This window comes from Pipistrellus hanaki, assembly GCF_964339955.1.
Source record: "Pipistrellus hanaki genome assembly, chromosome: 17".
Classification (NCBI taxonomy): domain Eukaryota; kingdom Metazoa; phylum Chordata; class Mammalia; order Chiroptera; family Vespertilionidae; genus Pipistrellus; species Pipistrellus hanaki.
Genome location: NC_140519.1, coordinates 28,258,211 through 28,281,317, shown reverse-complemented (window position 1 = coordinate 28,281,317; position 23,107 = coordinate 28,258,211). Strand labels below are relative to the sequence as shown.

Genomic DNA, 23,107 nt, shown 5'->3' with positions numbered 1-23,107 from the left:
ATTTTTAAATCTTCTGATACATTTTCTTTCCTGGAATGGAAAGGTGCATTTATTTACCACAAAACCCAATTTCATTCCAACCACCAATGCCATGCTTAGTTAAAGGTCCACAAGAACTAAATAAATCACAAAGATATTCAAAGAGCAAAAAATTTAAGGGGTATTAGCTCTTCTCCAGAATGTGATTCTTTGAAGAATAGTCTTCAGAATTAGAAAAGCACACACACCAAGTAGAAATGAAAAGCTTACTGTTTGATTTTGTCCTGTGTGTCATGTAAGCCATCATAGTCATAGTCAAAAATGGGTCCACTTATCACGTTAACTCCATTCCTTTCTGAAGCATATTTCTTCACCAATACCTTTTGGAAATAATTCCAGACTCCTGTGCGTGCAAAGACAAAATCAGTACTTCATGAATAAAGCTCCTTGCTTTGGCTAAATTTTCTCTAGAGTATATTCTATAAGCCAAATGTCACAAGCCAAGAGATGATAGAGCTGAGAAGAATCCATCCTAAAGCATTAGCTGTGTGTGTGTCATTTATGGACCAGCAAATAGAAAGATATGGAGACACTGGTAGGGAAGTTTACCCTAGCCCAATAACTTAGGGAAGAATTTGCAGATGAAGAGGTTACTGAGTTGAGATCTGAAGGACAAGTGATGTTTCCTAAGCAAAGAGGTGGTGACAGGACATTCCGGGCAGGGGGAATAGTATGTACAAAAGAAGAAGTATAATACTTGTGAGAAATGTAAAAAAAGACTTTACTCTATAATCTATTTTTTCATAATCTCATAGGTATGCTAGTTCCCCTGTTTATGTCTCCAGCCCTAAATAGAGCTTCAGACATACTATCCAACTGCCCATCTCATGGTCCACTTGAAAATCTAATAATCACGTTGAACAAAAATATATACAAACAGAATTCTTGATTTTCCTATCCAATCTTGTCCCAATTCTTGTCTTCTCCATCATAGTTAATGGCATTCATACCCAGATGGTCAGGTCAAAATTCTTAGTCATCACTGGCTTATCTCCTTAGTTCATATATAATACATGTGAACAAGACCCAACTGTGCCATCTCTAAAATACATCCCAGTCATCCAATCTAACCACTTCTCACCATTTTCACCCTACCCACCCTGGTCTAAGTTATCATCCTCTCTTCCAGAAACTACTACAAAAGACTACTTCCTGGGCTCTCTGTAAGAAACTCTCACTTTCCTATAGCCCACTCTCTATATAGACAGATTCTTTTTAACCATAAATAAGGCTGCATCACACTACCCCAACATGCATTTCTAACAACCCAGGTGATTTCTCACTGTATATAATTAGAATAAAATCCCAACTTTCTACTGTAGACCCCACCTACCTCCATGGCTTTGCTTCCTACCCTTTCCCCCTGAGGTACATGGTTTTCTTCCTGTCCCCAACCTTGCCAACTTGTTTCCAACTAAACTTTTGCCTTTGATCTTCTTTTTGCCTGGAAATGTCATTCCCTGATCCGTGCAAGTCAGGTTTCTTCTCCATTACTCATTTCCTGGTTTCAATAACGTGCTAGAAAGCACTTAATTGTCCACTCTAGCTCCATTTTGCATTACTAGGGACAGGAAAGAAGAAGGCAAAAGAAGGAAATAAAAGAAAACAGGAAAGGCAAACAATGCATTGGTTCTGAAAAGTTGGATTCAACTTACTAACCTCTATTCCACATGGAGGTGGTAAGGTGCAGGCTGTTATCACTTCTTACCAATACCATTCAAAAGTACTTGGCCATTTTGCCCATAGTACTTCAACTGCATGTGATATCTCCTAATGCTCTGAGTGGGTAAGAGCAGGTCCCCAGAGCCAAACCACTACAGGTAATTATTTGCAATAAAGAAGGAGGACAGTAGGAGAGACATTCAAATGTTAACTTAAGCATAAAAACTGACGAGGCAAATAGGGAAAGAAATAACAATGAGAACAGTCAAAAGGCCAAACCCGCAGAATTGTGGCATATGAGAAAACCATTCCCCAGTGAAGAACAGTGAGCCCTCTGTGAAAGGCCTTCTGTCATGCCAGCCTCAGGGTGGTACCAAGTGTTTCCTTTATTACTGCTTGGTCAAAAGGCATCAGTAAGAATAAAGAAATCCAGTGAACTCTGATTTTTGGAAATTAAAGAAGCTGCATTTTATATAATATTTTGACATGTATCAAAATGGGTTGCTGAAACATTTCTCAGTTGGGTTGGAGAACAAATCTGGAAACCTTGTAAGAGCATACTTTAATTTTTCATTTATAAGCAGTGAATTTCACCTTTAAATAAACCTTTATTTAGTAACCTAGGGCATCAAATAAATATTTTTCCCTCTAAACCATGTTGGCCATTTCACCAAAGTCAAGTTGGGGAGTCCTACCACTGTCAATGATACTCCACAATCATTTGTCCCTATGGACCCTATATTGAGACTTCATTTCAGCCCTGAGGGTCCTGTAACACAGCCCAATGCTCCCGTACCAAGTAGGGAGAGACACCTCCTTTTCCTACCATTCCTGTAAGCATATAGGTCTGTTCACTGTAAATGAACTGAATGGAGGTAAAAGCTACTCTACACTGCTTTCTCTATGTTTGAATACATGCATGGATAAGCAAATGGATAGATAAATGAGAAAATGAATGAATTCTTTGTTATCAGAAATAGAAAATGGATTGTTTGGGCCAATTAAGCCATAAATCTATATATAAACCATAGAGGCCATGCAATTAAATCTCTTAATTTTACAAATGAGATGTTAATTGACATCTATATGATCACATAATTAGAGGTCATCTTTCTGGGACTAGAACCCAGTTTCTGACCCAGACCTTAATGTGCTTATATCAGTCATATCACTATCATCCACAAATATTTATGCTATATGCAAAGAAATAATGTGTTCACAGAAACTAAGATAATGTGCAGAGCTCCAAACAACATCTGAATTCAATACTCTGATGATTCAGAAGACAACTGAGCTCTTACTGTGTTTCAACGTCAACATTCAAAATACATTGTCACCATCATCCTGAAGGAGAGAGGTACTAGTAGCTTTTTTTTTTTAATATATATTTTATTGATTTTTTACAGAGAGGAAGAGAGAAAGATAGAGTTAGAAACATTGATGAGAGGGAATCATCGATCAGCTGCCTCTTGCACACCCCCTACTGGGGATGTGCCCACAACCAAGGTACATGCCCTTGACCGGAATAGAACCCGGGACCTTTCAGTTCGCAGGCCAATGCTCTAACCACTGAGCAAAACTGGTTTCGGCAAGAGGTACTAGTAGCTTTTACTGGAACATTCAATAAATACATATTAGATGCTGTTGAATGTCAAATAGCTTTCAAAATACAGAGAATCCCCCCTTTTAACCAGCCATATAATCAGCACTGAAGCAGAAAGAATACCAGGTCAAAATGAAAACATGAACTTGGTTTAGTTCAGCTTCTACCACTCATGACCTCACTTTTTTAAAAATGTACATTTTTTCATTGATTTCAGAAAGGAAGAAAGAGGAAGAGAGAAATAGAAACATTAATGATGAGAGAGAATCATCAATCTGCTGCCTCCTGTATGCCCCTTCCTGGGGATCGAGCCCGAAACCCAGGCATGTGCCCTGACTGAGAATCGAACCGTGACCTTCTGCTTCATAGGTTGATGCTCAACCACTGAACCACACCAGGTAATCTGGGTCACTTCTTGTGACTCATTTCTTCGTTTTAAACAATGGATAAAGAATCTGCTTACCGCTGTTACAAATTCATATTTTAGATTAATGGTAGAGAATTTACAAGTGTTGCAAAGCTAAACACAAAAGGTAACACAGAGGTAGAAAAGTTAAGTGGTAAATTTAAAGATATTTTTTCATAAATAATAGTTTATTAGGTAAATATTGGACTTACGTTTGAAAGCAGGATACATTGGAACCATATTGGTTACAAGGAATGTATCATATTTAGCATCTGGTGAAGAGCTCAGATCTAAAAATTAGAAAAACAGTGTCCATTACTTACCAAAACCTACATCAATTTAAATAATCAATCCTCTAAAATAATCCAAACAGCCTGAAGTATATGAATCTACTCTTTTATTCCTACTCAATCCTTATTTTATATAGAACTTCCTACTCCCCTCCCCCCACTCAATCTCTTTCCTCCTGTCAATAGCTCTATATCAAAATTTTTTATAATGTTTCTTCTTCCTACCTAGTCTTGGATCTCTTAAATATTGTGGGAAAAAGTCCTTATTTCACTAGTATAATTTGGACTTTTAAAAAATGTCATCAAGCTAATAAAAGATAATTAAAGGGCTTCGTGTATTTTTAAGAGATCGCATCTATAGTATTATTTAAATAACTAGAGGCCCGTTGCATGACATTGTGCATTGGGGGAGGGTGGTGGTTCCCTCAGCCCAGCCTGTGCCCTTTAGTAGCCTGGGAGCCCCAGGGGGATGTCCGACTGACATCTTTAGCCCTGCCACGGAGGCAGGAGAGGCTCCAGCCACCACCACTGAGCTCACCAGCTGTCAGCCCAGCTTCTGGCTCAGTGGCGCTCCCACTAGGGGTGCACTCTGACCACCAGGGGGCAGCTCCTACATTGAGCATCTATCCCCCTGGTGGTCAGTGGATGTCATAGCAACCAGTCATTCAGCTGTTTAGTCGATTTACATATTACCCTTTTATTCTAGAGGATTATTCTATAGGATAATATCTTAATGATTTACTATTTCACTTTTAGATTCCCATTTAATGATATGAGGAGGCACACAGAATATTCCCTTGGAGTTTAGAATTCCCCTAGAGAATAGGATTTGTGAAAGCTGCTCTCTTTTCTGACCAGTTTTAAAAAGATCCCATACAAGGTCATCCCTTCAGTCTCTTGAGCAGCTCTCCTGAAGAAAAGCTGAAACCAATGAAGTCTTAAATACAAGTGGCACACTCCAGACTCCACAAAATTACACCCCTCTAGGACGGTCAGATCCTGATACTTTGTAACTTACAAGGAGGGAAGAGGAATCCATAAGACATCTGTTTATCATTTTTGTAGGCCAAACAGCTCTGACTGAAATTCGGAGAAATACGAACATCAGGCCGGACACAATTGGTCAGATGCTCAGGGATGCCAGAGACCTCCGCCTGCATGGTGAGTCAGAGGTGGTCAGTAATGCCATCACAAAGACAACATCCAATGGACAGTGCAATGCTGAAACCAGTTTATTCTTATGCAACATCCAAACCCCTCTAGCTTTTATTGTAGCTCATATTCTGATATCCTGACTTCTTAAAAATAAAAAAAAACCTTAGTTCAAATACAGTAAGCCAGTAATTTTCAAACTACTTATCTATTTAGCAGCAGAACTTTCTTCATAAAATCTTAAGTAAAACAATATACATAGCAGAGTCCCACTGTTGAAATAATAAATGGGATGCCACAGAAAATAGTTAAAAAATAATAACTCTGAGAAATAATATAAACTTGGTCTCTATGAAAAGAAAGACTGTATATGCATATTGAATGCCAGAGCAACACACACGCACACAGTACAAATTAACAAGAAACTGGGTTTGGGGTAGTGGAAGTGCTCAGTTGAATTTAGAAATTAAAAACATATCCTCAACTGTCAAATAAAAGTGTCTAATTCCTGATATCAACTTACCTTCATTACAACTGAAACTCTAATATAAAACTTATATTACAAAACAAATAGGGCCTGACCAGCAGGCTCAGTGGTTGAGCATTGACCTATGAACCAGAAGGTCACAGTTTGATGGCAGTCAAGGCATATGCCAAGGTTCCAAGCTTGATCACCAGTAGGGTGATCTCATCATTGATGTTTCTATCTCTCTTTCTCTTTCCCTTCCTCTCTGAAATCATTAAAAAAATATATATATTTAAAATAGGATGTTTATAGTGGGGAGGCTGTTTGTATGTAAGGGTGGAGATATATGAGAACATCCTGTCTTTTTCACTCTATTTTGCTTTAAACCTAAAACTACACTAAAAAATAAAGTCTATGAAAACAAATAAATCTTTGTGATTTCTGTAACTATTGGGCAATAACAAGCATAGTAAAAGTAACAAAAATAATTAATATGTCCCCTTTAATATTTAACATATTACCAAAACATTATTAGAACACTGCATAAAGTCCAGTTCAAAATATCTTGCAATAGATTCAACATATGATGTGCTTTTCTTTAATCAGAAAAATATTAAAATCTTTCCTAAGGCAAAATTCTGTTAAGCAAGCAATTATAATATGAATGCAAGGAATGTAATCACATAAAGAAATGTATAAAACCCAAATTTCCTCAATGACCTGTTTGGAAACAGTGTATGATGTCCAAAGTGGCATTTGGAATATCTCACTATAACCGCTTTCAAAATCTGTATGATATAAGATATCATATCTAGTCCGATAAAGCACTGCAGGGCGTCCATAGAGGAGGTGTCTCTCTAGGGGGGAAAAAATAAACTGTGTTAAACACAAATTACACTTTACATCAAATGTTAAAGAAACATTGGAAGAGTCCAGTTGTCCAAAATTTGCTTGCTTACTTATTAATAACGTAGAGCTCCTTCTCCTTAATTGAATCAAGTACTTTCCTAACACTTGGTGGTTTATCTGATTCCCTAAGTGTGGGTCAAGGCTTACAGTTATCAAAACTATTATGCAAGTGCCATATTTACTTTCATGCTTTTTTTTTCATTTGTAAAGGATTTTTATCTGTATAGGAAGGAAAGATGGTTAGCAAATTTTGAAATGATTCAGTAGAATGAGCAGTCAATAGGATTGATTTTGGTGGAATTAATTCATTTGACCCCTGAAAAAGGCTCATCAAATTAACCAATGATTTAATTAAGAGGAAGGCACCCTTTGATCATTAGTTGCAAACAGCAACTCAAATATGCATTATTTCAGCATAAACAGTGAGTAGTAATGAGCATTTAAAGTAAGCAGCTTCATCACATGGAGGAAAACTCTTTAGGTAAGAACTTAAAGAAACATGTATAGATAAAATAAGTGGGCATTTAGAAGCATCCTTTGAATACAGAAGAAAGGAGGTCTTCAGTGACTACAGAACTCAGTGAAGACCCCAGAATATAGATTCAGACCTCCAAGGGAAAGAAAGCTCTTCTCTTAGGAAAGAATAAGGTCTGAAATCTCACTCTCCCAGGAAGAGATAGCAGTTTCGTGTGTAAGCTTTCATTCCACACCAGCAATAGTTTGGATGGGCTGAAGTCAGCACTTCCATAGATTCTTGGAAATCGGGGTCTTACAGACCAAAATATTTAAAGATTGAGATATTGAGTTTTAGGCAATTCACAATTCCCTAAGTGATCATCAAAAAAATATATGTAGGCTTATTTTTATTAGAGAAAATCAGTTCTGGCAGCCACTTATTAAATTATTTATACATGTTGCTTTAATTAGAGTATTGCCCATCTATGCAACTAACAGAGGAAACTTTTCCTAGAATACTTTGCAAGACCCTCCCCAAGTAAAACTGCTGATTTGAGGCAAAGCGGCCCACACTGTTACAGCACAAGCCCGCTCTGCCTAGTCTGGTTTCAGCACTTCAGTAAATGTAGAAGCTTTGGTTAAGCAGCTAAATTTGGGGGCCCATCCGGAAGAATTAGGACATATGATCATCTTATATAAATGAAATATAATGAACAATAACAAAACAACAACAAAAAAGCCAGCAAATCATAACAGTAATACTTGGGGGTAGTAAACAAAGTCAGACTTTCCTTCAAAACTCAAACCAAACCTTTTCTAGGTTCAAAATTTCCATTAAGGTTTTCCTTGTTTTCACTTTTGTTGCCTCTGAATTTCCTGGTTTCAGCTGGAAGCAGAAGTATCAAAATTCTTTGAGAAGCTATTATCTTTTTATCATTCAAATTTTAATGCTTACCAAACACATCCTTCCAAATTCAAATGCAAACTTAGCATCCATCCAGTCTATTCCATTAAGGGGTGGCAGCAGCCATGTCTCTCCATGGAACAGCCACCAAATAATAGTTTTGGACAATCTAATAGACTCTACCAACTCTGCCCTCCCCCACAACCCCACTAATCACCTGTTGCCATTTTTCAACATGACACTCCATTCCACGAAGGCTGACTTATTTGCAACACTCAGCTCATAATCATTAAGAACACTATGGTTTTTATACATGCGATGCCTTTCTCTCTACTGGGAATAATTTCTCCACCAATCCTGTCATCTATCTACCTCCACATTTTTCATTAATATATTCCCTCTCATCAATGAGTACATTTTTTTGTGTCAGCCCTCGGGCTATAGAATAGATAGATACAAGGTAAAGATAATTAAGATAGAGCTCTTACCCTCAAAAAGCTCACAGTTTAAGGGGAGAGAACAACATGGCACACTATATGAGAGATACCTACAGAGCGTAATGGGAACACAGAGCGTGATGAATGCCATGGATGGGGTGAGGTGGCATCAGTACAGTCCTCACAGAATATAGGAAACTAAGCCAGGTTTACCCCACATCCCAGTTTATGCTGTTGCCTTGGCAAACTTGTTAATAGTGCTTATTTCCATACTCAAAAGTGATGACAAAAAATGTCACATTGGGGGCAGAAAGGGAAGTGGCATCTTAAGATTCACTTTCTCCTGAAAGATTTCCCCAGTTAAGTTACTCCATCTCTTCTGCTCTGCATGGAAAGACTCAATTTTTTAGAAAATATTTTTTATTGATTTTGTACAGAGAGGAAGGGAGAGAGATAGAGAGCTAGAAACATCGATGAGAGAGAGTCATCGATCAGCTGCCTCTTGCACACCCCCTACTGGGGGTGTGCCTGCAACCAAGGTACATGCCCTTGACCGGAATCGAACCCGGGTCCCTTCAGTCCCCAAGCCGACGCTCTATCCATTGAGCCAAACCAGTTTCGGTAAGACTCAATTTTTTTTTTTTTCTCCCCAGAAATGTGTGCTTCAGAGCTTCCAAACTATGCACAACTGTAATTTTTGGCATGCAGCTGAAGCACAAATATATCATATGGACTACTTTTTTCTCACTTGTTAACTGGGCAAATATGTCATGAAGAAAAAAAACAATGTGGTGGTTTCAACCATTTTCTAAAATCCAAACAAGAAACACAAACTTTAAAATCCAGAATCAAAATTTAGATTTTCCTTTCCCAGTTTATCAGAGTTTCAAATAACCACAGATTCTTGGTCACAGCCTGACTGCTTACTCTGTATGACATCACAACCTGACTCTGCTATTCTGGTAAGCCATCCATTGCATTTCTGTTTAGCAAAGTTCCTATCGTGTGATGGAATTTCAGTCTGTGAACACATAAACTCTTTATCTTGAGACCAGCTACCTGGAGACGCATCCGAGAGCCTCTGCTTTGGAAATATATTTGTTGTGATTTCTTGATAGTCTATATCTTTCTAGGTTAGGTCCCTACTCTATGAAATTTCATACAGAGTCTTCATACCACGCCCCAGTTCCCTGTTTACAATAGTCTCTGGCATTTGGGATACATGCCAAGGTTCTCCCTCAGATACCACACTTGGAAAAACAATATGAGTCAAATCTTTTTAAGTGGTGTGGACTTGCCCAATGCTCATTTTTCTTGTCTTCTAAAATTTGGCCACCTAGACTTGAGCTTATGTTTCTCTTCCCTCCTCAGCTTCTTGATTCATAGTCTCAGACATTAGCTGGCTAATTTAAGAGCCACATGAAAATCCCTCCTTTTTGTGATTTTTAAATTGTCCTCAATAATGTACTCTTACATTTTACCACAAAATCTCTACCCATGATCTTTCTTTTTCCTGTCTCCCTTTCTCCTCCTTGCCTTGCAAGTTTATAATATCATTTGTTACCATGTCAACCTCCTCTGGAATTAGATTCAATGCCTCTATTCATGTCTTCTTCTTGCTTACCTCAACACTTAATACACTACATTGTAATTCATTAACTGGCTAAATCTCACAATAAAATAAGAACAAGAATACCAATTTATTTATTTTATATATTATCTTTCTAACTCCAATAATATCAACCATATACTATCTTCTTAGTAAATACTTGTTGGGTAAATATCTACTTGGTAAATACTTGTTGAATGCTTGTTTTATTTTTTAAAATATTATTCTTTATGACTATAAAGAAGCAGATTTCTAATATGACCTGCCAAACATAACCCCCAGATGAATTCATCTCCACTTTACTGAGAAACAGCTGGAGAGTAATGATTTGCGTAAAATAATTCAACTACATAGCAATACCCAGATTCTCTCCTGACATAGTCTTTAGAGTAAGAAGGATTTTTCACCGGACAGTACAGGGCCTTTAGCAGGGGGATGGATGGGTGAGGTCTAACTATAGTTCCGCCAGCTCTGAAAGGTAGTGACTCACCTTGAAACACACCTCTGGTTTTCATGTTCAGAATTCTGAGGCTACTGAGCATGAGTTGTGGGGCTGGTCTTAACATGAGCACACTGCCACCAACAAACTAAATGCAGATTTTTTTTTTCCCCCCAGATGAAAATGTTTTAGTGCCAAGAAGAGCCAGAACTTGAATCAGCAAAAACATGGGATTCAATTTAAAGTTATCACAATTCCCTGTTTCGTTAGTGACTTTGGGAGAGAAACATCTCAGCATTATTTCTCTGTCTTGGTGATGGTATATTGAAAGACTCAAATCATGAGCTTCCACACCCCTTGACCCTGGCAACATTCCAATACAGTGGAACCTTGGGTTTCGAACTTAATTCATTCTCGAAGGCTGTTCGAGAAGCCATATGTTTGAAAACTGAATTATATTTTCCCATTAGAAATAATGTCAACTTAATTAATCTTCTCCAGATCCCCAAATAATTCCATTTTAACTTTTCTTATATGCAGTACATGTTAAATCTACTGTTTAATCTATAAATAAACAATTCCTTTCTTAAACTGATCGAGCCACCCCCTACTAGCCTTAAAAGAATCACTTTTAGCATTTGTTCCAGGGTGTCTTTCGGATCAGCATGCAGCATCTGTACTTGTTCTTGTAGCCTCTGAAATGGCTGTCACTGGCTAACAGCTTTTTGTTTATTCAAGTAAACAACAGTTTCTAGTCCATTGCCTGTGATCATTGTTTCTCTCACACCCTTAGCAATATTAGCACTCTCGATGGCATCTTTATGTCTTAAAATTGTGCTAATCATTGACTTTACCAGCAACAAAAGCATGCACTCCTTTGTCGCCTAAGAGACAATTTTTGTTGTGCTGAGGTATCAGCATGAAAGGGTTGTCAGATTGAAACTGAAGTTTGGCTAAATAACCCAGACATATTTTCTGTGAATAACTTGGTAAAGAACAGAACTGTTCGAGATGAGAGACATTTGAGACAGGAGGTTTGACTGTATTTCTAATTATGATGACACTGAAGTGCATTAGAGGTTAGATGTCAAACATTTCAAATCGCTTCTAGGATGTGTGAAGGATCTGTGTACCTTGCACCAACCAAGCCCTATCTTCAAAGCTGTTTTCTTCCAATTATATGTCAAAGAGTCTGTGTTTTATGATCAAAGAAGAGGGTGGGGGTAGGGGTTGAAGGGGATAAAGCAGAAAGGGAAGAAGAAACAAGATGAAGATCTTTATAAAGAGGGAAAATAAGTAAATAAAATCTTCTACTCGTTTCCTTAACCTTGACTTCATCAGATTGGAAACAGCACATGTGATAAACAGAACCACATGTCAGCTAATAACTCAAGTACTGCTCTCAGGAGACAGTGACTCTGCATCTTTACTGCATGACTGGGGGCTGCTGAGCTTGAGTTCTACTTACTTTTTAATAGACTTTTAGTCCTTCCCTCACTGTTACAAGATATTAACCCATCTATTGCAATAAACTGCATGGAGGCATTTTCCTCCCCTTCTGATTTCTTCTAATTTTCTGGGATTTCAAAACCAGATAAAAGGGCTTGTGGGGTAGATGCGTTATTTTCCTTAATTATTACTTCTGCCCACTGCTATGTGACTTCCAGGACCATTATCTCCATCAACAGAATATACTTATTCACTCTACTGTTTTCATGTGCCCTGCTTTTGCCAGTGAACTGCGAAGTTAACAAATGCCTCTTAATGGCAGAAGCCTGAGACCCGTTCCATGGTTCTGTCATTCCTCCTTCCTTCAGCCATAAAAAGGGCACATCTCAGCTAGGGGCTACTCCTTCTGCCTGGATTCCAGAATAATGAGGCAGACCCACACTTAGGCCTATTAGTCAACATGCTGAAATGTGAGCATGAAATACAGCTTTCTTGGTATAAATAACTGAAGTTATTTTTTTTTATCACAAGCTTGCAAAAGTTGACTAACACATGTGTATTAACATTAGACATAAAATAAGAGAATAAGTTAGTGTTCAAGGTGATCCTGGTGTGAAAAGGGAGTTCTGATTTGGTTCCTTCTGTCTATCTCTCCCCACCACAACAGGCACACTTGACTCTCCATGTACCAGGTAAGTGAGCTACAATATAGGTACTAGTGGCTACTATTTGTAATTGTGACTTTCAGTCCCTTCATCAAAGTTCCCATCAGCACCTTAACTTCTGACCCATCAGCGACACAATCGTATGTTTGTTTTTTAAAGGGCTGAAAAATTATTGAAGAAAATGCAATTTTTCTATTACACAGCTGGCATCTGTGTACATAGAATAAACCAATACCCTTTGCCAGATGGATACTGAAATCATTTTGCAATCCAAATTTGAATTTAAAAAATATTGTGCTTACACTATGAAGTAAAGAAGCCTCTTAAATTTTTGAAAACTAGAAAACAAAACATATCTGATTGCTTTTTCCATCAATCCCTTACCTTCTGTGGACCCTTTTATATGAAGGCGTTTGTTGAGCTCATCCAATTTGTTCTTCATGTGTGAAATCCAGAAAAAGGAAAGAGAAAAGAAAGCAAATCAGAAATATTCCTTCTTTTCTGCACCTTTGTCTCTACTTAGTAGCTTGCTAAATTCAAATCAAAATCCTAAATGCTATCAATATGATAAACTCTATAGAGGAATTACAATTTTATCTCAAATTGACATTCACTTCCTAGAAGTTCTATGGTCATGGGCATCTTCTGTAATCTCTCCATGATGTTGGTTTTCCTTTTCTTACACTGAATAATCATGGTACCAACCTTCCATTCTGATAATGATGATTATTTGGGCCCAGTAGATAAATTAATTCAATATTTTGCCTCAATATTTCATATTAATCCCTAGGTAGATTAAAGTGATTCCTCAACTAATTTATAGAATTGCTTTTTTCAAAGCTGAAAAGATAATGCCTCAGCAATTCTGAAAAAAAAATGGCTCAGCAACTCTCTCCTTCACTATATATCTGAGAGATATACCTAACATATGTGTACAAGAGGACATTTGCAATAATGACTTTTGTAGCATTATTGGAGGAGCTAACAACTGGAGATTACAAAATGTTCTCAAATAGAAAAATGAATAAAATCACTATGACATATGTTTCTAGTTAAATATAAACTATTAAAAGTAGAAGTGAGCCCTGGCTGGTGTGGCTTAGTTGGTTGGGCATTGTCCCATGCACGGAAAGGTTGCCAGTTCATTCCCAATTAGATCACATACCTAGGTTGTGGATTCAATCCCCAGTGGGAAGCCTGCAGGAGGCAGCCAATAGATGTTTCGCTCTCACATCAATGTTTCTCTCTCTCTCTCTCTCTCTCTCTCTCTCTCTCTCTCTCTCCCCCCCTTCTTCTCTCTTTAAAAACCAATAAAAATATGTAAAATTATATATATATATATATATATATATATATATATATATATATATATATATATATGCCTAAGCAACTGTTAACTGTTTGACCGTTAGCTATGATGTGTACTGACCACCAGTGGGCAGACGCTCAATGCACAGACATGGAAACATGGAACAGACTGATGAATCTCAGAGGGAAGAGGGGAGAGTGGGAAAAGATTAACCAAAGATCTTATATGCATACTAAAGGCCCAGAGCACAGATTTGTGCACTGGTGGGGTCCCTTGGCCTGGCCTGTGGGGATTGGGCCAAAACTGACAGTCTGACGCCCTTTGAGAGGTCCCAGATTGTGAGAGGGCACAGGCCAGGCCGAGGGACCCTACCAGTGCACAAATCTGTGCACCGGGCCTCTATTAATAAATAAAAGTAAAACTGAATTAGCTAAAATTTTATGTATTACATGTATAAATCTCAAAAAACATGATGATGAACAAATTTCAAAACACATAGTTTAACAGCACTTACATAAAAATTATAATATGCAAAACTATACTATAGGTTATTTTGGGGAACTATGCTGAAGATTAATTAATAATCAATTAAGAGATGCATTTGTATAAAGTAAAAGTATAGAGACCTGCATGACAATTATACACTATGTTCAGGATACTAGTTACCTATGGAATAGAAAGAAAGTGGAATTAGGAGGAGGGCAGGTACACAGGAGCTTCCACTGAATCTGTAATGTTTTCTTTCTCATGATATATGTATTGAGGTAGTCATTTTATTAATCTCTGTACCTTTTCAATATATCTGTTGTGTTGTTGTTTTTTAAATATATATTTTTATTGATTTCAGCGAGGCAGAGAAAGGGAAAGATAGATAGAAACATCAATGATGAAAGATGATCATTGATCATTTGCCTCCTGCACGCCCTCTACTTGGGATCAAGCCCACAACCTGGGCATGTGCCCTTGACCAGAATTGAACCCAGAACCCTCCAGTCTGCAGGCCAATGTTCTATCCACTGAACCAAACCAGCTTGGGCTGTTGTTGCATTTTAAAAAAAGGAAGGTAGTCTTGTGGGGAAACCCATAGACAAAATAAAGACAATTCATTATTCCTCTAATATGGCTTAAGATAACATAACAAAATATTTGTTGTCCTCTACAAGAAAGTTAATTTGGAAATCAAGATTCAACTAATAGATTCCTCTAAGATTATATTTGGACTCCACTTTCAAAACCACTTCCTATTTGGCAATGCAACTTCTCCAGCTGTGGTCTGAGAATAATTACCCTCATTGATTCTTGTCAGGAGCAAAAATTAAGGACAACAAAAAAGGGGGTAGGGGATAAAGGACAAACTGAATTCCTCCAGTGGTGAAATCCCAAACTATGGCTCCTAAGCCTGTAGGAATTTTGGGAAATAACAAATGATAGAGGAAGGGGTGGGGCACTAGAAGAACTAGTTTACATTTCTTCAAGATATGTTCTTCAGGTTTACCCATAATAAAATCACACATGCAAAAATAACCCATTTCTTTGTTTTGTGTTGGAATCACGTCAACTCAGTGTGGCAACACCATAATTTCTTACTGTCAGAAGCACTGATTGGCCAATATAAAGGTCTTTGATCAATACAAAACTCAACAAATTATTGCTTAACACTATTAGTTTGGTATTCAAAACTGTCCAAACACGATCTGCTGGGTATTCTCTATTTGCACCCCCCTTGCCCCCCACCATCACCATCCAGGTTGTACCATTCCCTTCTCTTCTCTGTGCCTTGAGAAACTGACCTCTCAGAATAGATCAGAAGAACAAGCTTGCTCTCTGGCATCTTGTTGGGCTTTACCAATAGGAGGCATAAGCAGGGGATTAAAGGAAAGACAACAAGGGGTATGTATTCCTCAACATTACTCCCTACAGGGTTATAGTAGGCTGCACCTATCTACCAAATTCCATAGTTCCTTTCTACATATAACTCTCTTTCCATATTTTCGTAACTGCTCTGCCTCTAATTGTTTAGGCTTAGGACTGGTTCCCTGTTAGCACCAGGGTTCTTCACTATCCCTTAATGACATCCCTCTATACTGCTCAGCCTTTATTAATAGTCCTCTCATTAAACATGATGGAAACAGCCCCTTTAAACTCTATTAAAAAACCTCTTTGGCATGGGCCATCTATTTCCTAATGGGACATGACTAGTAGACAATGATCCAGGTTGAAAAAAAGAAAAAGTCACTCACTGGGAATTCTGAACCCACAAAATAGCTTAACAAATTCTACTTTTTGCCCTTCACTTTTTATACCTATAGTGGTATAGTATAGAAATGTGGTCCAATATGATAGCCATAAGTTACATATGGCTCTTTCAACATAAATAATTAAATTAAGCAAAATTAAAAAATTTCATTCCAAGTGCTCAACAGCCACATTTGGCCAGTGGCTACCATTATGGACAGCACAGAAATAGACCATTTACATATTACAGAAAGTTCTAGTGGACAACACTGCTCTATACCCAACAACCTCTTCCATGATAAACAAAACTATTATTTCTACCTCTGGCTCTACCTTATCATCACAGGTACAGCCCAGGTCAAAATCAGACTGAAGATATATAATCCCTGGATAGGTGGGCCTGGTGACTTCCTCTGGCATGGTTGGCCTGAAGGTATTAGTACGCAGGAGATGATTCAAACTTCCATGGGTCCCATTGTTAGGAGCAGGCCTCAATCCAAGGAGATCTGATGAGAAGAAAGAAAAGAAGCCAGGGGCTTTGTAAATATTTTTGGATGAGCTATAGCGGAAGCCAAAACCATTCACCTTCCAAGAGTCTGAAAACTCTGAACACAAATCAAAATGGGATAAACTAAATTGAGATAGTAGACACTCCATTCTTACTCCCTGAATCATTCGAGCCTGGCACATCTTACCACAGCTTTCTGAAACAGCGTGTTCATTGCGTGGTCATAGGCAGACATTCCCAAAAAAGAAAAAGTGAAGGAACCCAAAGACTATCTATGTCATGCTGTTCTGCATCTCTATGAAACTTTGTATCCCAAATGTTGAAATGAGTCTTATAATCAATAACCTCTGGCCTGCCCTGTAATGCACTCCACAGAAGTACAGGGACAAGAGGAGGCTTTGGCCCTAGGCCTTGTAGTGCCACTGTGAAATGAACAGTCTGACTTCATTGCAAAGTGAATAGGTGCCAAGCAGGCACACAGTGACTTGCCTAAGCTGAGAGGCAGAGAGGGGAGAGCTAGCAGCCAAGTTGGGAAACGAACCCAGGAGACCCGACTTTCAGACTCCCCCTTTAACCACCAGACTGGCACTCCCTTACTAAATAGGAAAAGTTGTCCTCATTCAGCGACTAGAAGTTCAAGGAAGAAAAATAATTAGGAGTACATAAATAGCTGGCCAGGATGCAAGCTGGCAAAATTTTAACTGAACTGCAATACGATAGATGGAGGTGGGAGAAAGCTCTGTGCAGAATTCTTGCTTCACTAGGTCTCTGACCAGTGGTGTCACACTGTAATGCTATGTTGGATCAGCCAAAGGCTGCCAACAGCAACATGACGAAAACCCCTCATTAGTCAACTGGTGGAGGAAGACAAAGAAGCCATAGTAGGGAATGGCATTCTGTCCTTCAAACCAATGGGCAGTATTATTTTTGCAGGGGGATGAGGGGGTCCCAAAAAGAAGTCACCTCATTTCTTTCTCTGACTTTGAGGAAGTTCCTACGTTAACTCAAGATTGCTTCATTGGTTTTGATGAATAATAAGTGACTTACCACACATAACATTGTAAAGTTCAATGTTTTCAAATGGAGGCACCTTGGTCTTGTACTTAAATGTCGGACCGTAACCTACAAAAACAGTCTTCCAGTGATAAGAAAAGAAGAATAATTAGACATTGCTAATATCTAGTAGTAACCTTTACTTATGAATACCGTGTACCTTCACTCACACCTCCATTCCCCATCCCTCCTGAAAATCACCAATACCGGTTCTTTGCTCATACCTGCATGCTGTTGACCTTGTTATCAAAGCCATGGTCTCCCTGGAAAACACATTTTCCCGATGGTTTCTTATAAACATCCAAAGGTTTCCTACATCGAAATAATTGCACAATCAGTCAGGATTTCACATGAAATCACTCTAATAAAAAGCCAAGTTCAGTGCTCAAAGAATCTCTAAGAAGAAATATTCCAAGCATATTTATCTCTATTTTAATTGCATCATCCTTGTGGTGATAAAAAGGCAATGCTGTTTATTTCTCCCACATGCCTTTGCTTTGACAATCAATCCAGGTCAAGTGTGTATCTCTGACCTGAAGTCACGGTGCCCTCCTTGTACCTTGTGTTTTGTACACTGCGGACGAAGCAAAGCACCTGTCACAGGCAATGTTCTGTCCACCCATGTGCTTTAGCTCAGAGATCATAAGATTCTCCAGTCTAGGGCTATGTTTTCCAGCTCACTTCTCTATACTAGTCACTAGGCTCAATGCCAAACACATGGTAGGCACTTTTAAATATATGAAGTTTAATCAAAGAATGAAGATCTGTGTTCTATAAAAATGTTTGCATTCAACTTTACCTATGATATAATGCAACTAAAGAATATAACTGTGTGGTAGTAGTGACATATCTAACAAAAGCCCAGCCTCACCTATGTAATTATCTCAATACAGAAACAGAAAATGGAAACATTGCTCCGTATACGTCAAAACCATTTGACTTTATTTGTGACAAGATGACTCCATTTGTTTAAGTGTCATATAACACTTTTCCAAAAACTTACATTTTTAAAAAAGTATTTTTATTGACTTTTTAGAGACAGAGGAGGGTAAAAGAGAGAGAGAGAGAAACAACGATGTGAGAGCAAAACATCAATGGGCTGCCTCCTGCACACTCCTTACCTGGGGTGGAGCCCACAACCCAGACATTCACCCTGACCAGGAATCAAACTATCAACCAACCTCTCAGTGCATGGGATGACTCCCACGGGCCAGGGCCCATGTTTATTAATACAAATATTTGCTAAGTACATCACACTGAACTAAAATGCTTAGGGGAAAATAAAGAAATTAAACATTTGGATCCCAACCCTTAAGAAAAATGCTTTCAGCTTGGTTTAATAAGATATGAACATATAATAACACAACAATGCAAGAGTTAAAAGATTTGCTGCTAATTAAAATGTCTGGCTTTAGTGCTAATTTGCTTAACTGTCATCATCTTTCGTTCAGCCTCCACTCAACAACCACATTTACTTCATATAAATCTACCAAGTCTGCCAAATTTGCTCTCTCTTCTAAGCCACTCATACATAAATGGTCCTGCAGAGGACATACTCAGCCAAGCCATTTGGTCATATCTTTGTAACTTTTCCATGAAGACTCCCCATGTCTGCCCTCAATTATCTCAATAATTTCTGGTCTTCATACATCTCTCTGCATCATCTTACATACTTAACTCTATGTACCCCCCTGACAGTAACAATGGGCTATGATGTCATATGTCTCTCCATGTGTTCCATATGGATGTAAGTTCCTAGAGAATAAACATTTTCTCATTATCTTCTCTCCCTTGGAAACTCATTAAAGAGCTCTGCTAGAATGCATCTAGAAGCTGTTTAGTCATTACTACGGATTGATTCTCAGCACTTTTTTAAAAGGAGAAAGTCAGAATAAGAGTGAGTGGGAAGGGACTGCTATCAGGTTTGGGTGGAAAATGGGTAAACGTTAAATGCTTAACTCTTAAGGAAATGGTTAGAGCTTCCGGAGGACATGTTTTACAAAAGATTCAAGAGCAGGAAATGGACTCTTCAATATTGGACTCTTTGGTAGTTCAAAAACAGATAAACAACTGAAAATTTGTAAGCCCAAATAAAACATGTCCACATAACAGAGGTTTTAAGAATAACAACATGTTCTGAACTCCTCTATAAACATTGCTATGGGCTAAGGCTTGTCAACTGAGACCAAATCTGTTCAGGGTGACAAAGCAGTGCCCCAGTCATGCTTTTGACTTACTCAAATAATAAGAATAGAGGCTAGAATGCAAATTCAAAAACTGGAAAGGAGAGAGGCACTGAGATGCTGAGGCCCAGAAAACAGAAATGTATTATTATCTCAGCACGAATTTTTTATTTAGCATAGAAAACCCTTTGGAAAAGGTGAGATATCCTCTTAGGATGGCTGAGGACCGTATAGGCACTCCAGTTGCCAAAGAACTGGTTATATGCAGATAAGAAACTGGGCCAGCCCCGCCCAAGTTACCTTGCAACATGCCATCTGCGCTCCACCAATAAATGGATATCCTCAATTCTTCTGTTGTTGGCATAGTGCAAACGTTTGGGAAGGTGCTGCTTCATGTAAGGCTTAAAGTGCTGATCTGGTTTTTTACACTGAAACATAAATGAAAATTGGACTTTAGATGAAGTGTCTTCTAGAAAAAGGTGTGGATAGTCTCTCTCTAGAAAGCTGAAGGAAGTTTTAAGCCAAAGAAAATGTTAGTGAATAAATGGAATTTGTTACCCCTTTCAAATAATAGAAACTGAAGAAGAAAGAAAAAAAAAGGTTCAAAGAGGATCCGGTAACTTTGGAGATGAAAGGCTATCATCAGAGGGCATTTTTAAGATACATTCCTGACCCACTAAGAGCAATTCAAGCTCTAAGGTCTTTCCCAGCAGCTTCGATCAAGGGTGGGAGGTGGAAAGAAAGGGATGTGGACACATGTTGAAGCCCATGTGATTGGATCCTCATGTGCTTTTAATGTCTCTGTCCTGGATGGGGGAGTTATGGAAGCGGGTGGTGGGCAGATCTGGTTCAGAGAGAGTAAGGATTTGTTTAATATTGAATGAATACTGTTCAGTACTAATGAGGAAAGATCAAATACTGTCTGTTTGTATCACTGCCAAGACCATTAGGGAGCCTGCAGCTGTCCACAGGCCAGGCGTTTTGAAAGCTCTGAAGAGAACAAATATACAGGCTGCAGGGCAATGGGGAAAGTGCTCCTCCCGCCCCACAGGGGAGGTGAACACAGGAGATGTGCATGCGGAAGCTGCTCCAATAGCAGAGGTCTGGTCACACGCAGTACTTACCGTGAGATTAGCAATAATGGCTTTAGGGTCATCTGTTCAAAGAGAGAAGACAAATGTCAAAAAGAGATGACAAGAATCAATGAGAGAAATCATTTTTGCAGCAAGAGACTCCGTTCTTTTTTTACCCCACTTCCAGAAGGGCCGTCCCTTTAGTGTTTTGTTTTGTTTTTTTAAAATATATTTACATTGCGTGTGGGTACTGAATGTTACAGTAAATGAAAAGCAGTTAAGTAAGTGGCACAATTCATACAGTGAACTTCCCCTGCTGGGTCTGGGTCTCCTCTTCCACAAGGGAATTGCTCATTCCAGAGCATCAAGATGAAGCTAAGTAATTGCTTCTTTACAGTACCCCAAATGGTCCAAAATTATCTCCCTGGAGCCTAGATTTAGTTTATTTGCAATTTAACATCAGGAACTAAGCTGGGCATTTGGGGCTTTTCCTATAACTTCCTATTTATCTTTGGATCTTTGAAACAAGCTATCATCCACTTTGAGATGAATGTCTAATCCATTGAGTTATGTTTTTTAAAGGGGATTGGGTTTCCTTGGTAATATCATGGGTCTAATTACATAGGTAGCGGCCCCTTCCAGCCACAGACACACACACGGATGCACCTCCTTTATTTTTACTACCAGCAAACAAAGGATATTTTAGTCAATACCCCAAACTAGCTAAAAGCAAAACTATGTAAATGATGGCCGTGTATAAACTGTGGACAGGATTATATTATCTGAAGGCCCCCTTTAGGGCAGTTGAGGGAGAAACAGGAGATTGTAGGTTAGTTGGACTTTGTTTTGTTTAAAAAACAAAAAACAAAAAAAACTGCCTTAGCATGTTATTATAGAATCAGCAGAAAAGGAAAACAGAGTTCAGAAGAGATACCGCCTATCACGACACAGCCCTCCCTGGAATATAAGCATCAGTGGGACAGGTCATGTCCGTGTCCTTTCCTGCTGTATCTCCAGGGCCCTGTGCACAGTAGGCACTCCATAAATGTTTAGTAATAGATATAAATAAATATTTGTTGAAAATGCATAAATAAGCTTGCCTTGTGATATAAACATATACAATCAAAGACAATGTTCAGAATCACAGTTCTAAAGCTATGAAATCCAAAGCTAAGAAGTAGAATTCCATTCTACTTAAACGGGGCTAAATTTTACTTGCATATTTTCATGGAAAGCAAATACAGTTATATGCTGTGTAATGATGTTTCGGACAACAATGGACTGCATATACGATGGTGGTATGACGGTGGTGTGTCATACAGTCCCGGTGTGTAGTAAGCTAGGTCTGTGTAAGTGCAGTCTATGGTGGCTGCATAATGATGCAACCACCTAACAGTGGATTTCAGAGTAGGTATCCCTGTTGTTAAGCAGTGTGTAACTGTAGTGAGGGTAGCAATAATGGTTAACCTAAATTGTGTCCAGACGATGTGCATTCTGTAAGACTCTGTAGGCACTTTCTCGCCAATCATTCATAACAACTCCGGGAGGTAAGTGCTAGAACTCTCACTAAACCAGTGGGCTTTTAGAAGGTCGAGGGAGGGGCTTACATACTGGGACCCTAGCACTGATTGAGCAAGCCATGCTTTAAACCTCTTTAATTTGTGGCCTCATGGACCACAGTCCTCAGCAGGACAAGAGCAAGTTCATGTTCTTTGATAATAAAAGAAAACAAAAAGCATGGAAAGTAACAAATGCCCGAGGCCACATTTGGGACACAAATCCATCATTTCCGAAGTAGTTGGTCCTCTCGTGCTAGCAATTCTCACATTGAATACAAGAGGCCCCCAGCACAGGACAGTGGTTAAGAATCAGAGAATCTTGGTTTAAATCTTGGCTCTGCCACTTACTGTCATACTCTAAGCCCATTTCTTCACCTCTCTATGAGCCTTGATTTCTACTGTGTGTAAAAGGGGACAATAATACTTATCACACAGGGCCATCAGGAGGATTAATTAAGATGGTGCATATACTTAGCTAAAATAATGATACCACCAAGACATCATCATCATAGCTAACATTTATTTAGTTGGACTGCACGTTGAACACTAATCTAAGTGAGATGTAATCTTTCATTGACTCTTCCTAACAATTCTTATTTTGTAGATGAGGAAACTAAGGCAAAGAAGATTTAAGCAGCCCGTCCAAGGTCCCAGGGAGCCGGTGGCAGAGCAGGGATCTGAGCCCAGACATCCTGTCACCA

General features: G+C 38.7%; 1 protein-coding gene across 8 annotated transcripts in view; it reads right to left on the bottom strand.

Annotated features, from left to right (window-relative positions):
* Positions 1-23,107, bottom strand: part of ENPP2 (ectonucleotide pyrophosphatase/phosphodiesterase 2) — an 80,160-nt gene that overhangs the window by 7,130 nt on the left and 49,923 nt on the right. For 2 of the 8 annotated variants that reach the window (XM_084864958.1, XM_084864954.1), the window contains 11 exons: positions 20,899-20,930; positions 20,075-20,202; positions 17,816-17,903; positions 17,586-17,673; positions 16,364-16,536; positions 12,871-12,922; positions 7,795-7,869; positions 6,339-6,475; positions 5,019-5,154; positions 3,923-4,000; positions 250-382 (listed from right to left, as the gene is read on the bottom strand). In XM_084864958.1, coding sequence (XP_084721084.1) covers positions 250-382; positions 3,923-4,000; positions 5,019-5,154; positions 6,339-6,475; positions 7,795-7,869; positions 12,871-12,922; positions 16,364-16,536; positions 17,586-17,673; positions 17,816-17,903; positions 20,075-20,202; positions 20,899-20,930 — 1,120 coding nt within the window. Of the gene's footprint in view, positions 1-249; positions 383-3,922; positions 4,001-5,018; positions 5,155-6,338; positions 6,476-7,794; positions 7,870-12,870; positions 12,923-16,351; positions 16,537-17,585; positions 17,674-17,815; positions 17,904-20,074; positions 20,203-20,898; positions 20,931-23,107 lie in introns of all 8 variants that reach the window. The other 6 variants (XM_084864953.1, XM_084864957.1, XM_084864960.1 and 3 more) reach the window with 3 other exon arrangements.